This window comes from Gastrolobium bilobum, unplaced genomic scaffold (genome assembly GCF_033153095.1).
Source record: "Gastrolobium bilobum isolate Gb01-03AN ecotype WA unplaced genomic scaffold, APGP_CSIRO_Gbil_v1 utg71217, whole genome shotgun sequence".
In the NCBI taxonomy this organism is placed as follows: Eukaryota; Viridiplantae; Streptophyta; class Magnoliopsida; order Fabales; family Fabaceae; genus Gastrolobium; species Gastrolobium bilobum.
Window position 1 is genome coordinate 5,848 of NW_026898307.1, and position 18,733 is coordinate 24,580.

At 34.2% G+C, this 18,733-nt stretch overlaps 1 protein-coding gene across 1 annotated transcript; it reads left to right on the forward strand.

Annotated features, from left to right (window-relative positions):
- Window positions 1-14,730: 14,730 nt before the first annotated feature.
- LOC133314779 (serine/threonine/tyrosine-protein kinase HT1-like) lies at window positions 14,731-18,430 on the forward strand. Its single transcript, XM_061516302.1, has 4 exons — window positions 14,731-14,903; window positions 15,248-16,443; window positions 16,850-17,305; window positions 18,085-18,430. Exons 2-4 carry the CDS (start codon window positions 15,682-15,684, stop codon window positions 18,355-18,357), a joined length of 1,491 nt encoding a protein of 496 aa, XP_061372286.1. The 5' UTR covers window positions 14,731-14,903; window positions 15,248-15,681; the 3' UTR covers window positions 18,358-18,430.
- Window positions 18,431-18,733: the final 303 nt, after the last annotated feature.

Consider the following 18,733-nt stretch of genomic DNA (forward strand, 5'->3'; position numbering starts at 1 on the left):
ATGAAACATGGTCGAGTAACCAAAGACCATTATGCTGATGTTGTTGCAAGAATTAGGCACAAGTTGTCTGGTTGGAGTAACCAGGTCTTATCTTTTGCCGGTCGAATTACACTTTCCAACTCCGTTATTTCAGCAACTCCTATATTTCAAATGCAACACAGTCTGCTTCCTGTAGCCATTTGTGATGAAATAGAGAAGTTGCAGCGTGCCTTTATTTGGGGTGATAAAAATGGTCAAAGGAGATCTCATCTGGTTGCATGAGATAATATTTGCAAGCCTAAGAGCATGGGTGGCTTAGGGGTGATTAACCTTCGTGTCCAAAATATGGCTTTCTTTCACAAGCTTGCATGGACGATACTTACTTCGCCCGATTCGTTGTGGGTTCGAGTTGTAACAAGTAAATATAAGAGAGGTTTGGATCTTCGGAGGGAAGTAAATCATAAAGCATATGACTCATACTTCTGGAAAAATCTGTGTAGTGTTTGGCCATCTTTTCTTCAAGCAATGCAATGGGAGATTGGAGACGGTAATGATGCATTATTTTGGACAGACAATTGGTTGGGTTTAACTGAGTGTCTTGCCTCTCTGGCTACTCGTACTCCAACTGGTTTGGAGTTGAATCTCCCTGTTAGTGCCTTCGTGAACAGCAATACTGGTCAATGGAACTTTCCCTATATTCGTCAATATCTCAATGATCAAGCTGTTGCAAGGATCCAAGCTGCTCTCATTCCTAGCGCATCGGATGGAAATGACCGCATTATTTGGAGAAATCAAAAGGTTGGCTGCTCTTTAGTTAAAACCGCGTATTATAACATGCTTGGTTTCCCTCTCATGCCGTTTAAAAATTCTTGGACTACCATATGGAAATGGCATGGGCCTCAACGTGTTAAATCTTGTATGTGGATCATAATGCATGGCCGCCTTCTTACTAAAGACCGCACATCTAGATAGAGTGGGGAATCTGGTCATTGTAAAATGTGTCCTGGTGAGTTGGAAACAAATCTCCATGTTCTAAGAGATTGTAAGCATGCTAGAAGTGTTTGGAATTCTATGGTTTCAGCTAATCGGCAAAACTTATTCTACAGCTTGGATCTTAGAGATTGGGTTGAAAATAATATCTCAAAAGCTTGGAATCAAAGTAGTTCAGATGATTGGCGTGATGTCTTTTTTATCTCTTGTTGGTTCATTTGGGGATGGAGGAACAAAAGTGTCCATGATACTAACTTCAAGCATCCAACCCATGGAACACACATAATTGCTATATATATAGAGGAAGTTCGTAACTGCATGGGTAGGAAGGCTATGGCTACTACTAGCATTCATCCAACTCGTATGAGTTTATGGAAATCTCCAAGGCTAAATTGGGTGAAGATTAATATTGATGGGGCAGTTGAAAGGAATACTGAGGTGGCTGCTTGTGGTGGGATTATCAGATCTGATGATGGCTCTTGGTTGGGAGGCTTTGAGTATCATATTGGTGCTTGCACTCCTTTAATGGCGGAGCTTTGGGGAACTCTAAAAGGTCTGGAATTGGTTTGGCAAATGGGATTTAAGAAATTGATATTGGGAGATGCTTCTGAAGTATTCTCTTTGCTTGCTGATTGCAATGCAGCTTGTCAGCCTCGTATAGTGGCTAAGATACAAGCACTCATCGGTCAGGATTGGGAGGTAACGCTTTCTCATATTCCAAGAGAAGCTAATTCCTGTGCTGATTGGTTAGCCAAGTCTGCTCTTCACAAAGATACTGGATTCTGGAGTCATAGAGTTATGTCGTTTCACCTTGCTCAGTTATTTGATCACGATCTTCAGGGAATCTCCTCTTGTAGGGATATAGACCCTGGATAGTTTTTTTTTGTTTCTGGTTGTTTGTTTGTTTTTGTTTGGGGCTTCGCCCCTTAATGTTATCAAAAAAAAAAAATCTAAAATTTATTATAATACGAAGTAGAATTGAGATAATGAAGATATAATAATAATATATTATTGGTCTTTTTCTTTTTTACGTTGTGAACAAAATTTTGTAAACTGATTTTGTCAAGAATTTAAATATTTGAAGAATTACTTAGTTCCCTGTAGCACGGTGAATGTCTCGACGTGCGGATCAAGGCTCTATTTGATTTCTGTTTTGCAAAACAGTTTTTTAGTAGTCAGAACAAAAAAAATTAAAAAACTCGTTTGGTAAGACCTATTTTTGTAAAAAATGTTTTGAAAACTATAACTGTTTTTTTTGTTTTTAAAATCAAATTTAGAGAACATGTCTGAGTTGTTTTTGTTTTCTGTTTTGGTTTTTAACTTTCAAAAAGAAAAACATATAGAAAACAACTGTTTCCATAACTATTTTACAAAACAGGTTTAAGAACAAAAAAACCAGAACACAACCAAACAGACCCTTACTCTCATTTTTTTTTTCTCAAAATTTTTATCCAGTAATTCTGGATGATTCTTAATAGACTTAGCTTGCATGTACCAAACAGACCCTTGTTTGGTTGGCAAAAATTTTACCGGAAAAATTGGGTAGAATTTTATGCGTCTATGTTTGGTTGAAGGTAAAATATTGATGGAGAAATGAGATAAGATTACCAAATTAATCCCTTTTTAATTTTGAATGTCAACAGAAGTATATCTCTCCTCCAAATTCACATTCCTTCATCCGTATCTCCGTCTCTCCTCCAAATTAATTGTCGAGCACCGTTATAGACAGAACTTCATATTAATCAACTCTCGGAATCAGTCTTTAAAGCAAAACACGAATCAAAACTGTCCAATATCAGAAGACCCATAGTTAATGTTGGACGGTTTACATCAAAAAACGAATCAATCTTTAAAGCAAAAAACGAATCAATCACTACAAAATCAGATAGCTAATTCATCTTGCAGAAACACCATCACAGGAGGGTATTTTTGTCATGCTTTTGTTTCCCACTTCTCCATTTAGTCATTCATCTTGTAATACCATCTCCAAAGTGGCATTTTGGCACAGTGCTTTAGATCACTTTTTCCAATCAATTCTAAAAATCTAGGCAAGTTGATTTGCTACCAATATTCTTAAAAAATTTGAATCAAAACTTAATATGTAATGTCTAAGCATCCTCTAACAAAACTTGAACCAAACAACTTCTGAAGGTCCAAACAACAAGAATCAAAGCAAGATATTGTCAACTTTCAAGCCCACTTTAGTGAATAACTCAGCCAAATCTTGAATCTTGTATTCTTGTAGAAATTGGGCTTGTGCTTCTTTGATGTACTAAACCCAATTCGACCAAACTTCTCTTCTGTTATCTCCTTTTGACCCATTAGCAGAACTCTAAATGTTGTAATTCTTCTAACTTGATGACAGACATGCTTCTTTTTATCCTTTCTCCTTGGGCCTTTGGGCCTCCCATAATGAATGACCAAAATTACCGAAAAAGTCCTAGTCAGATAATTTTTTAAATAAAATTCTTTGTAATTACAATATGACAAACAAAAAAGAAAAACAGTGAACCCTCAAAATAATTAAATTACTACAACTAACTAACTCTGGGAATGGAAAATCAATAGAGGTTGAAAATAAATGAAGAATTTGAGGTAAGGTGGTGCTTTATGGATAGAAGAAAACACGCTTGTACATGACAAGAACTTCTAGTAATGCTCAGGAGGGCATGAAGTGAAATAAACCCAATATCTTTTCATTTGATTTATTCTTAAACATTGTTTATTTTCGGGTGACAAGAAAGGGAATGAATTTCGACTCGAAAACAACATTGAAGAAACAAAGCTGTTGCACAAAGTTTACTGTCTTCTCAAAGGTAAATTAACTGCATTAGAACCATCAACTATGGTAGCAAAATGTCATTAGTGTTTATATATTTTTATATAATAATAATAATTAATAACTCACTAATCATTAAATACTTTCACTCTAAAATATACATAAAACTTAATTGTATCTACCACATTCAATCTCACATTAATTGCAAGTTGATAGTTGTTTAAAATTTACGTATCAATGTATTGGAGAATATCTCTGTTACAGTTACGGGTAAGTTCTATTAGTCTGTTAGAGTATTGCTAGAAGTGTTGTTAGTAGTGTAATTGGTTTAAAAGCAAGTAACAGAGGATGCATATGTAGTACAAATAAGAAACTCAGTGTAAAAGTAAGGAAGAAATGAATAATCTGAAGTTTCCTTCATTTCTTTTTAATTTTCTTTCCTTCTCTCTGTTACAACCGTAACAATCTCATGGCACAAACATAAAATGAAGAGTTGTATGACAATTAGCTAAATCTCAAATCATTCAAACATTTCCACAAGTAGATAATGTGCCATATATTTAGGGTGATAATTCAAGAATCAAACCAAAGCATGAAAAACATGATACTTGCATTGGTCAAAATCGGTGGGGGGATACAAATTCATACCTCTTTATTCACATGATTTTGTTATCGAAAATGTGCCTGTGAACAAATTACAAAGAGTATTACAAGGAAAATGATCAATGTAATGGATTAAACAAACAAAAATGATTATGCAAATCAAATAAACCAAACACGCACAATTCAATAACAAAATACAAAAATAAAATCCGAATTCAGTGTTACACATACGACAAATGATAAATTAAAGATTTTTCAAAGGTTCTTTTTTTTTATCATATATAAATAAATAAATAGATTATACCACAATAAGTCACTTACGACGTATAGGTTGTAAATGTGTAATTTTGGTAAAAAAATAAAAAATAAAAAAATTACTCATTCAAATATTGTAAATGAGGATTAAATTGTCAAAGATTGTGCACAAAACGAATCGAATTTACATTCGGTCAAAAGTTCCAAACTTATTTTCCTTCTTGTGGAATGTGAGTCTGCGTCGTTCGATTCGAGATGATAATTTTTTTCGTTTCATTGTCTCTGTCCTCCCCTATATAACTATGACATCTATGTGCGTGGTCAAATTCTCTATATTGACTAAGTATGAAAATTTACGTGAACAGAGATGAAAAAATAGGAATGATTATTCTCCATCTCACGGGAGAGGTTTTCAATTTTTTTAAATTATAACCCAACATTTTTTTTATTCATATAACCCAACATTTTAATAATGAAAGAAGATTCAAGATCCGTACAATAAGTATAATATTTTTTGGCAATTGCGAAAGAATAATATGAACATTATATATTTTTATTATTATTTTTCAATGAGAATAAAAGCAAGAAAGGCTTTCACGTTTTTGGATTCTATGATTAAGATATATGATTAAGATATATTATTATTGGCTTTAATAGCTCTCCTGTTGTTGCTGCAAATCAGAAAATTTGCAGCAACACTTATTTCCACTAGGATCCGGTTCCGTATTTTAGAATTTTTTTTTTTAATTTCATGATTCGGCTCTGTATCTTATGTAAATATATTTGCTGCAAATTTTTCCATCAACAGCGACAGCAGAAATGAGAAACCCATTATTATTTGGGATCTTCAAATTATGTGGCGCTCCAATGACTCTAAATTCCCCCCAAAAACATTTGCCACTTTATTTTTTTATTTCTAACCCAAATCTGCCACACCTCTTCACATAACTCATTTATTATTATTTTTATTTGTAAGTGTTGTCTCCTGGGAAACTCGGAGTCTCGGACAACGTGTCAAGTGGCGCATTCCGAATAATCTCAATAATTAAATATTATCTAATTATATAATTAGATAATATTTAGATATATGACATATGTAATATAGAGAATTAATAATTAGATAATTAATTAGATATTTAGATAATAACAAGCATGTGTGTTTAGATATTTACATAATAATTAGATATTTGATATGTGTGATTAGATACTTAATAACTATGTAATTACACAATAAGATAATAATTAGATATTTGACATGTGTAATTACATAATTAGATTGAATTTAGATTATTGGATAACAATTAGATATTTACTCTAGATAAGAGTAAATACTATTTTTGGTCCCTAACAAAAAACACGGTCCCTACTTTAGTCTCTTTACAAAACTAAATTAGTCAGTTAGTCCCTAACAAATTCAAAGTGGACCAATTTAGTTGAAGTGGTCTCTCACAAATTAAAAAGACTAATAATAGTCCCTTAAAAGGACTAAAATGGGTCTACTTTGAATTTGTTAGGGACTAACTGACTAATTTATTTTTGTAAGGGACTAAAGTGGGGACCGTGTTTTTTGTTAGGGAACCAAAATGGTATTTACTCTTTAGATAATAAACTGATAACACGAGCATGTGTAGTGTTTAGATATTTACATAATAATTAGATATTTGAGATGTGTAATTAGATAAATAGTTAATGTTTAGATAATTTGATAATAATGTAATTAGATAATTATAATAATTAGATAATTAGATATTTAGATAATATATTTTTAGTGTAATTTAGAATAATTGATTTGTAATTAATATTTTGGATTTCTTTTAATTAGTGATTTATTGTTATAATTTTTTAAATTAATTATTTTGTGTTATGATTTTATAGTGTGTTAACAACATTATTTATATTATTATTATTATTATTAGTTATTAAGGATTGCATATGATGATTATTTGATAGACGTCTTCATCTCAGTGCTCGGGACAATTATGCATTATTAATGCAATGTACACACCGTTCAAAAGTGGCTTGGCTGGAGGAACCAAATTATAAGTATCTGAATATCAGAAGTGGACGGCTAACAGGGTTAGATTTTATTTTAGAGCCCATTGTACCTTATTTATGTCGTGTCAATTTTCTTGGCGCTGCTCGGATAGGTCGTATGGAGGTATTTTATAAGCTACATATATTAAATTAATATAAAAAATTTATCAAACAATTTAATTGATTTATTTTGATTAATATTTTACGGTTTGCAGATTGATAGTTCATTAGTCACAGCTCTAGTTGAGCGATGGAGACCAAAGACTCATACATTTCATATGCTTTCGGGAGAGGTTACTGTGACACTCGAGGATGTTGCAATGATCACAGGTTTTTCCTACGGACGGTGATCCTGATACTGACATCCGAAACACGAGATTTGATCCGTTTAGTTCCACAACTTCTTGGGAGGACCCCGCATGCATCTGATCTGAAAGGTGGTACTCTTAAGACTTCATGGTTGGATCGACATTTTGCAAATGTCGAGGATTGGATGCAGGATGAAGATGATCTTCTTCGCCGCACGCGAGCGTACATATTACACTTTATTGGAGGCTTTTTACTTGCGAATCACAACGATGGTAAGATGCACCTCCAATATCTACCTTTTCTTAGTGACTTGGAGGCGTACGGACAGTATAGCTGGGGATCGATAATGTTGGCCTTCCTTTATCAGGAGTTGTGCATAGTCACTTCACCTGAGCAGATTGAAATATCTGGTGAAGTGGTGGTGTTGCAGATGTGGGCTTGGGCTAGATTTTTTACCATCGCTCTCGAGATTATTCCACATCTTCCAGATTTTGACGATAGCACACCTGTTGGCGTAAGCTTTGTTAATCTGACATGTCATGTTTGATTCTTATGTCTATTATATGATATTTATTGTACAAATGAAATATTATGTAGATGGATCAAATGTCTGAGTGAGGTTTGACACGATAATCGAGCAACTTGTACTTGCAAAATGATTATCGGGCTTTTCTTTTCATGATCTATCTTGTTTTTTATTTTAATTGTAATTTTTTAACTGCTTTTTGTGCATATTATATGGACTCCATACGCAGAGATTGATTTGCTAGATCATATTCAGGAAATTAGTGATCGTTGGAGAGCAATCACACCAATGATATGTTTTCAAATTGAAGAGTTAGCTTGGTCGTGTTATGAGGCAATTCGGGATGCGTCAAGATATACTTCAGCCATATTTACATCCGCGGGAGATGCAATATCTGACATTGAGGGGAAAGATCAAGGTGCCCTGGCCTCATCAATCGGAGAAGTTTGTACAATATTGGACTTAGAGAGATAATTGGATTCAAAATGCTCCACCTTATCCACATAATGGTTATTAGGGCCTAACTCAAATTACATAGTGTGGTATGGAGGAATCATTAGACGATGGATCACCAAGAAGGCATGTTACTCGGTTTTAATGGTGAGTTGAGAGATTTTATTTAGTAGATTTATTATTTGTTATGGGTTTATTTACAATTGTTAAATCGTATTATGAATTTGTATATGCAGACGGATTGCCTTCAACGTGTTTATTGCATGATGCAAACACATCATCCAAACAATGAGGTTGGTAGAGTTGTTGAGCATATGCTCAACATGCAATTAGAGTATGATTGGGTATCATGTCCTAATGAGCTAGCATCTGCACCTACACAGTTATCATAGCCCATTGGTGTAGGTGATTAGATACCTCACACTTAGACGAAAAGATAAAGGGTAGTGCGTCATAGACGCCAAGTTAAGCATGCTACATGGGATTTGCCCCATCCTTGACCTAGGGGTCATGGTATATTTTACGCTGATGTTGCGAGACCGTCACAGTCTTACTTTTATATATCAGAGCCACCTTCCCATCATGAATCACCTTTCTACCATCAGCCACCTTCTTATCATCAGTCACCAGACCAACATCATTCACCAGCACATCATCATTCTCCTTTATTATTCTCCACTACAGATGATTATCTGCCCGAGTTTGCTCCATCAACTGACCATGTGGTCCCATGGCATCAATCCGTGATGGAACAAGCACCATTGACCTCCCCGTTTGCAGCCTTTAATATGTTTAGTCAGCTGGTAACGCCGCCATCTGGACTAGCACTCATTGATATATTACAATCAGGGATATCGATGAACCTTATTGTGACCATGCTTATGGACTAGGACCATGTGAGCATGCCTATGGACCAAGACCATGTGATACGCAGGAAGGCAGATAAGCATGCACGTCATCGACGATTCCCATGTTGTAACACTGAATCCTAGGGTTCGTGCTGATATATGATCGCAGTGATGAGACTTTGTGACCAATTCCTTCACCTCAAAGTTTTTGAAATCCATCGCTCTTTTTATGTATAGCTTGTATCAATTAGGTACCATTTCTCATCATCTTTTTCATTTATGCATTTTGGATCCCTTGGATTTTGTGCGCATTACCTGTTCCCACCTATTTCCATTTGTTAAAAGTCCAATGCATATGAATATGGAATTGCGGTTTTTAATTTTTGTTATTGCAAGCTTGTTTTGTTTTGTGATCAAGTGTGCAATGCAATTACTATGAGGGTGTAATTGTTTGGTAGATCTGGTTTTTGGATTGCGTGATGGGAACAAGAGTGTAAAGAATTTCTAGGACGTAATGGTCTCTTATGCAATAGTTGTAAAATTAGACGAGACTAGATTCTGATGAAATGCTCACAAATCAACACAAGTCCCATTTTAAATACTAAGTTAAATGTTGATTTGTTATCCATCCTATCGATCTAGCTTCCTCATATCTAATATAGTTTTGTTATTTTGTCTGATATGTTGATATATATATATATATATATTTGGAGCTGAATTAGGGATTTATCCTAGAGGATTGTATACAAATTTAATGCTTAATTTATTATGTCAAAGCTAGCATAGGACGTTGTAACATCCCAGGTTTGTGTGCTTTAAACATTCTTCCTACCTCTGCTTTCTCTATGCTATTTTATACGGTCTCCCTAATCTCTTTACTCTATTTTTGTATGTAATTCTGATTTTACCATGCTTCTCTATGCCATTTCTATTATGCAAATATTTTGTTTATCTTACTGCACTGGTTTTTATCTGGTTTATTTAATATTATTCTTGCAACTTGCATTCTTGCATCACTGCTTTCATTTTGTTAAGAATATCATTAAAAAATAGTAGTTTTCCAAAAAGCTTATTTAAGATAAGAACTATTTCAAATTCACATGGGCGTCCTCTTAAGAACTTGACCAGAGTTCGTTTAAACATTTTATTTTAACCTAATAATGTTGTGGTAGTATATACTGGAGACTACCGTTTACCCACGAGAACCAGAGACTATGAAAGAGCTAAGGAATGCCGCTGCAAGCCACCTTATATAACACAATTCTAGCTTAACAAACATTGACATTAACACCAATATATATCTAACATTAGAAACTTTGTTTATATATGTAATATCATTTTCACTCATCAGTGGCTTCATTGGCACAACGCTTGATGCGGGTCGGCTAATGGCCTTACTCTTGAAGTTGTTGAATGCTAAAATCATTCAATAAAGCAATTGCAAACGATTGTCGTGTCGAAATTTCCCTTACTTCAATAGGTGATGGATTCTCTATATGCAGGCGTGCTCTGAGGAACTACTAGGTGTTCTCTATGTAATTTCTGTTTGGGAATGTCATGTGTGAATCATGTTGGCATTAAGTTAAGAACTTAGACTCATGAAAGGATATGTGTATGGACATTGCTAAATATGTGGAAGTGGATGTTAAATCATTCTAGTCAATGAATATGTTTATGTCAGAAATTCAAATACGCATACTGGAAAATATGTTTTCGTTAGTTTCATCCTCAATTGAGGTAATCATATATATAAAGTTTTGTTCCTAAATTAGCTATACAATCAACAAGGATCAAGGAACCAGAACAACTAATTCCTAAAATCTACTTACAACAACTTTGAAAATATTCTCATAAACAGACCAACTAATTCTTATAAAGTCTATTAACAGCAACTTTGAAATTATTTTGTTAAGCAAGATAAGACTTTTGAATTCAAACTTCATTTCAACACTCCCCCTCAAGTTGGTGCATAGATATCAATCATGCCCAACTTGTTAATTTCTTCTTCAAACACTTTTTCCGATACAACTTTTGTCAAAATGTCGGCTAACTGATATTCAAATTTGATGTAGGGAAACTGAATAATTTTTTGATCTAGCTTTTCCTTGATAAAGTGTCTATCCACTTCTACATGCTTAGTTTTATCATGTTGAACTGGATTATGAGCAATTTCATTGACATCTTTATCATCACAACGTAACTCCATAGGTTGATTATAGTAAATTCCTAAGTCTTGTAGGACGCTCTTAATCCTCAATAATTCACATACTCCATATGCTATTCCTTTAAACTCTACTTCTGCATTTGATCTAGCCTTAACTTTTTGCTTCTTACTCTTTCAATTAACTAGATTACATTCAACAAAAGTAAAGTAACCTGAAGTTAATTGTTTGGTAGTTTTATCTCCATCCTAATCCGAATTTGTGTAACCTTTAATTTTGAGACTGTTATTTTTTAAAAAAGAAGACCTTTCCCTAGACACCCTTTTAAATACCTCAAGATTCGATTTACAATATTTGATCCTCACTTGGGTTATGCATAAATCTGCTCACAACATTAACCGCATAAGCAATGTCTGGCCTAGTGTGTGATAAATAAATTAGTCTCCTACTAGCCTTTGATATCTTCCAACATCAGTCTATACTTGATTAGGATATAAGCCCAACACATGATTCATTTCGATTGGTGTTTCTACTGGTTTACATGCTGTCATTCCTGTTTCTGCAAGTAGATCTAAGATGTACTTTTTGTACGACAAAAAAAATCCCTTGATTTGATCTTGCAATTTTAATTCTAAGAAAGTAGCTTTAGTGGTCCTACATTTTTCATTTCATACTCATTTGCTAAATGTTTTTCTAATAACTCCATTTCACGTAAATCCTCACCAGTCAAAACCATATCATCAACATATACTATTAACATTGTTACCTTTCCTCCTTTGTGTTTTATGAATAGGGTGTGGTCTGCATTACCTTGCTTGTATCCAAACTTCTTCATGGATAGAGACAACCTGCAAAACCAGGCTCTAGGTGATTGCTTGAGGCCGTATAGTATTTTTTTCAATCTGCACACTTCATTTCCCTTCAAGTTGGTCTGTTTGATGCCTGATGGAATTTTCATATACATTTCTTCTTCTAAGTCTTCATTTAAAAATACATTCTTTACATCAAATTGCTCGAGTGGTCAGTCCCTGTTAGATGCAATAGAAATTAGAATACGAATTGTGTTGAGTTTTGCTACTGGTGCAAAATTTATCTTGGTAATCAACCCCATATTTTTGTGTGTATCCCTTAGCAACTAGCCTGACTTTATATCTGTCAAGGCTGCCATATGCTTTAAGCTTCACAGTATACGGACGCCGTTCGGGTACTGGGGGCACTTGAATATAAAAAAAAATTCAATCCCTTAAGGGGGAGCAAAGTTAATGTGCTCCTGGCACATATGCTCCGGGTAAAGAGAGAGACATAGAGAATGTGAGGAGAGAGGAGAGAAATAAAAAAAGATTGGAGAAGGACCACTGAATTAATTTCCCCAAAGAAAGGTATTGCGAAACTAAATGAGAGAAAAAATTGAATTTTATATAATGTCATGGGGGTGGAACTAGGTTCACAAAAAAATAATTAAATGATGCCGCGAGGGAGTGGGGACCGGATTCATAGCAGCGTCCCCCCAAAAATACTACATCCGGTAAAAAAAAAACCCCATACATTTGTCCTTCTAACATAGAATTTTATATAGGGCTTTACTTCTCTCATATTATAGGAGAGAAAAGTTATCTTATGTTGTGAGATAAATTAAATGGGCCCATCAATTTTTAAAAAAAGAAAAAAGAAAAAAAGGGAGGCACATTTTCTTATGCGAGTGTAACATAAGAAATGAATCTTATGTAACATAAGAGTATAATTTCCCTTTTATATAATGTCATGGGGTGGAACTATGTTCACAAAAAAATAATTAAAGGGGTTGATGGCTCTCCTGTAGCAGAAAAATGCCATTTCTGTCCGACGGACACAAAAAACAGTAGAGCCTACCTAAATTTAAAAACAAAAAAAAATTAGAAAAGGAATGCACGGCTTTTTATGGTGAGAGCAGAAGAAAGATTGATTTTAATGTGGGAGGAGATTTTGATTTTCCATAATTAAATAATCCCCCTCCCAAAAAAAAAAAATACTGCATCCGGTAAAAAAAAAAAAGAACCCATACATTTGTCCTTCTCTAACATAGGCCAATAATCCAAGTTTTCAATCGGCATTCTATTTAGTTGTTATTATTTAAGACAACATAAAAGGCCATCACCAATACAAGAAGTAACACCAACAAGTGCACAAAAAAGTTTCATTTCATATTTGTTTTTTTTCTTTAGAAAATGTAAAGGTACAAGTTGTATAAATTCGTACCTTTACTTCGTAACCTAGATCCAAGGGCCAAATAGCGAGAAGCCGTAGGAACCGTAACGTGGCTGTGCTTCGAACCGTACCAAACCAAACCAAACAACGTATTAAACACGGAGATAGAAACATAAATAAAAAAATCGCATCCGTACCTCATTCTCTTCGATAGTGACACTTGGATTCCTCCACTCACCAGTTTTTCTTACATTCAAAAAACAACAAAAACTGTCTCTCTCTTTCTCTCTCGCCGTCCCATGACTTTTTCTTCTCTCCTTTCACACCACCCACCAGCTCACCCTTTCGCTTCCCACGTAGATTTTTTTTTTTTTAATGAATTCTCATGTATTTATCAGTTTTTAATTAATTTTTACAAACCTTTTAACAATTAGTATATAACTGATATTTAAATAAATTAATTTTACATTTATAAATTAATGAATGCACGCTTGTTATTTAAATTATTCCGTTTACAATAAATTGTAAACAAATCATATATAATTTAAAAATTTCAACATAAATTATATATGAGCAATTATTTTCTTCTATCAGTGACTCGTGATATAAGTGAGTCTCACCTTACTTTTTTTTTCTTCACTATTTTATAAACTTCACTTATGCCATGAATAACTAGTACGAGAAATTTTTTTTCTTTTAAAATAAGAAAATATTTTTCCATTATATATTACACATTAAGTGCGTGTTTGTATTAATTTAACAAGACAAGGTATTATATCAATTTTTTATGTCTTATTTAATATAATATCATTAAATTATAATTTCATCTACTAATGAGAGAAAAGAAAAAAAATAAAAGTGGATTGAAATTGTAATCTAACGATATTAAAAAAAATATGTAAAATTAACATGAAAAAAATATAAGTATAGTATCTAATCTCTAATTTAATTTGATATTAAAAAAATTGATCAAAACTTTTATTAAAGAATCTTTTTTTAAAAAAGTAATAATTTCTTTAAAAAAATTATTTACCACATATTCTATGCAAGTAATATGGTATAATACTGCACCACTAGGGTTAGCCTAGTGGTGTGGGGTGTGTGTATTAGGAGTGTGTGTAATGTAGAGTGTTGTATTCAATTCCTTGTAACCTCAAAAAAAAAAAAATATGGTATAATACCTTATGTATAAGTGCATATATGAATCTCTTATATTTAAAATCAATTAAATATAAATAATAATAATAAATAATTAACATTCCATAAGATACTTATAAAAAGCATAAAGTAATGTATTTTTTTGGTATTTCAGGACAGAAAAACAAGCCAAAGATACTTATAAAAAGCATAAAGCAATGTATTAACACTCTTGTGCACGTAACAATGAACACATCTATCCCCTACCTTACCCCACCCGCTATCCCTCAAAGGTACAAACCTCATCATCACCGTTTCCAATCAGAAACATCATGTCCATTATTGGAGAATCCACGGTCACTATTCCCTGCGTATGTGATACGAAGTATTTCACATTCAAAATTGACAATTCTAAACTTGTATAAAAATAATTTAAAAAAAATAAAAAAAATAAGAGAGTTCCTCTTTTTTTGTCTCTCTCTCTCTTTCTCTCTCTTCTTGGAAAATGGTATTAGGTGCTGGATTTTTCTGGCCTTAACAGCATATTATTATTATAAGCTCATATAGGGAAACAAATACACTCCTTGTAGCACGCCGATTTGATTTCTCCACCTTAGTGAAAGCCTTATAACCATTTTCCTTAGGTAATGCTTTTTTAGCACTTTACTAACTTCCTTTCTGTTTGTTTTTTTTTTTTTTTTAATACCATTTTCCTTTCTGTGATGTAATTTGTTTTGTTTCTGTATGTGGGTCTTCTATATAAATATAAACTAATAGTATAATGGGCTTGTCATTCCTTAATATAATGATATTATCAGTATTGATTAGTGTAGTCAATGGGTATGTAATCATGGCTGTTTCTTCATTTTCAATATAAACAAATAAATATATTATATTTATTTTAATTTGTGGTTTCTGGTGACTTGATTTAAAGTAAATATCTTGTTAGATGGATTAGTTTATTCTGGTTTGCGTATGGGATTTCCAGGAATTTACGGAAGGTGGGGTTTGACTTTGTGGTAAAATATGTCAGCTGTGGAGGTTACGGAAGGTCAAGTTTTTGATTGATTAGAGTTTCTGTTACCTCTTCAGCACTTCATGTTTGTTGCCTTTTAATTGAGATTTCCATCTCCGAATGGAATTGGATCTTTCATCTCAGGTCAACTTATTCGTGCTGGGTTTTGATTGGATTGGATGATTTTCTCATTTTCTGTGGGAAAAATTTGATTTTTCATGGTTCAACCCGTCAATTGTTGTTGATGGGTCTGAGGAAATCTAGTCTCCGTAGCTCTGCAATTCGTCTGAGAAGATTGTTTGAGGGCTACCCTTTTGGTTTGGAGCCTTGTTCCCATATAGTGTGGATAAAGTGATTTTATAGCTGCAGGGTGTTTGAAGTTTCTTCTCTTAAGGATTTGGGACAAGATGGATGAAGATAGTAGCAATTCTTGGATAAGAAGGGCAAAATTCTCCCACACAGTCTGTCACCGATTGGATTATTCCAGATCACGCTCTTACATCATTCATTCAGAGCACAATTCGGGTTTGAAATCAAGGCCAGAAGCAGCATCAGCAGGATCAGCATCAGCATCAGCATCAGCAGCAGCAGCACCTGTTTCTAAGGTTTCACTTTCTCAGGTTAAGAAAAATCCCATGACGAACAAGCAGAGATCTTTGTCCCCTTCGCCTGAAACCTTTATTTCTGAAACCTTTAAGGAAGCCAAACATGAACAGAAGAGGTTCTCAACACCTGGCCCACGGAAGAAAGACCAGGATAAGAGAATCATGGGGAAGTTACTGAACAAGGATTCTCAGGTGTCCAATTCTAAATCCCCTTACAATAGTCCAATTAAGCACTTTGCATCAATGAAATTAAGCGACAAGTTCAGGTACCGCAAGGAATCAGGGTGGATAAAGTATTTTGACCTTGGTGGAGGAAGGGTTACTGCTGTGGAAACTGCTGAAGAATGGAACGTTGACCTCTCTCAGCTCTTTCTTGGTCTTAGGTTTGCTTATGGAGCTCACAGTCGCCTTTACCATGGTATGTATAAGGAGGAACCTGTTGCTGTAAAAATTATCAGGGTACCCGATGATGACGAAAATGGAACCTTGGCTGCTAGATTAGAGAAACAGTTCATTAGAGAAGTTACACTTTTATCTCGCCTCCACCATCAAAACGTTATCAAGGTAATCAAATCTAATTCTTTCCCTTCTTTTGTACATGTTTTTAAGATGATTTTTTATTTTTCAGTACAAATATAATGTGTAGTACCTTTACATCTCAACTATATAAACTTTAAAAAAGAGGATTAGTTAGCAAAACAAATAATACATATGTTCTTCTTGCATATACTATCTGTTATTATTGTTGAATACAAGGTCAGCATATCCATTATTTTGTACTAATTACTGGACTTGACCCTTCAGTTATGTTGAAATAATCAGCTGTAAAAATAAGGATACTACTCAATGCATCCTTTCTAGTATATTTTGGTCTGATTGTGCAGTTCGTATCATGCTGAGAGAATTTAATGTAATAACAAGGCTGGTACTTTATACATGTTTTCTCAGACATCTTGCTCTGATTACACAGTTTGTAGCAGCATGCAGAAAGCCACCTGTTTATTGTGTAGTCACAGAATATCTTTCTGAAGGTTCCTTGAGGGCATATTTGCATAAGTTGGAGAGAAAAACTATTTCTCTACAAAAGCTAATTGCTTTTGCTCTGGATATTGCTCGTGGAATGGAGTATATACACTCTCAAGGTGTCATTCATCGCGACCTTAAACCGGAGAATGTCCTTATTAATGAAGACTTTCACCTTAAAATTGCTGATTTTGGCATTGCTTGTGAGGAAGCATACTGCGACTTATTTGCTGATGACCCTGGTACCTACCGCTGGATGGCACCTGAGATGATCAAACGAAAATCCTATGGGAAAAAGGTTGATGTATACAGTTTTGGACTTATCTTATGGGAGATGGTGACCGGAACAATACCATATGAGGATATGACTCCTGTCCAGGCTGCTTTTGCAGTGGTAAATAAGGTATGCTCCTTTGCAATTAAGGCTTATGGATCTGTAATGTGTGAATATTACAAACTCTTTACGTATAACACCATTCTTCATAGCTAGTAATAGTACTCTGTGTAAAGGTATGGGTTGCTTTTTGTGTACTCTGCATTTGAAACTTGTCAAATAATATGATAAGGTACAGCCCCTTTTCGCTGGCCAAACCCTACTTCTTGTATGATTTCTTATCGTTTGGAGTTGGTGGTTGTTTTGGACATGTTTGAATGACCAGCAAATAAGCATAGTGTGCAGCTGGACCTGTGTTCAGTTCACGATTCACTTCACTTGCAGCTAGACAATGCACGCTCCATTAACTAATATGTTTTGCAATATCTAAATTTGTTTTATGGAAGTGACCATTATTCTCACATGTAGCCGGGTTTTTGCCTTGTTCTCCTTCTGCGAAATGTTTCAACCTTCAAAGTTTTATGTTGTGATTGAAAGGACATTAATTTCTTTTGCAAAGATTCCTCCACTTATATCACGGTTGTAATTACTCTTCTCAATTTTTATCCTTTTTTTTATATCATAAGTTTTTATTTCAATATGTTGAGTTTTGATTGCCAGAGGAGGCATCTTTCTCCTGGCTGTTCACTTTTTGAGGAAATCAATTATAATGCCACTGAATGAAATGCAAACAAGTTTATAGCTCCTTTGAAGCCATGAAAAGACTCTATATTTTGTAGGCTTATAGCAAAACCAAAAGCCAGGGTTTACCTATGTAACATTAATACTTGTGATGTGTATTTTTTCAGAATTCACGGCCTGTTATTCCTTCAAACTGCCCAGCTGCAATGCGAGCTTTAATTGAGCAATGTTGGTGCATGCATCCGGACAAGAGGCCTGACTTCTGGCAGGTTGTTAAGGTATTAGAGCAATTTGAATCTTCGCTTGCTCGTGATGGAACCCTGACTCTGCTGCAAAACCCTTGTTGCCAAGATCATAAAAAAGGGCTTCGTCATTGGATTCAAAAGCTTGGTCCTGTGCATCAAAATAGTGGCCCTGTCCCTAAACCTAAATTTACATGAAACTTCTAAGTGGCTTGACTTTTGTAGTACACCAGGTCCATTGTAAGTAATATTGTTTGGTTTGAAATATCCCCCCCCCCCCCCCCCCCCCCAAAAAAAAAAAAATTAAAAATTCAAAGGTTTGTTTTTTGAGGTTAGCTGGTTTTAGTCTTCTTTATTAACGTTCATGTGAGAGTAAATTGATTTGTAGGCTTGTACATTGAGGTGAAAGCATCTTTTATTTACTTTGTTGTGCATACCCCTGATTATAAGCTATCTATTGCACTAGGTTAGGGAGTAATTTTATTTCTGGGCCACAGTTTCGTGTTTTTAATTTGGGAAAGATTATATTTATAAACTTTTTATTTACAAACTCTTACAAATTATACTATGTCTG

Bases quoted from the DNA above. Each gene is read 5' to 3' on its own strand.
- LOC133314779 (XM_061516302.1), top strand. From the start codon at position 15,682: ATGGATGAAGATAGTAGCAATTCTTGGATAAGAAGGGCAAAATTCTCC. The intron at 16,444-16,849 runs GTAATCAAATCT...CTGATTACACAG, and splicing joins ACCATCAAAACGTTATCAAG to TTTGTAGCAGCATGCAGAAA. The intron at 17,306-18,084 runs GTATGCTCCTTT...GTATTTTTTCAG, and splicing joins CTTTTGCAGTGGTAAATAAG to AATTCACGGCCTGTTATTCC.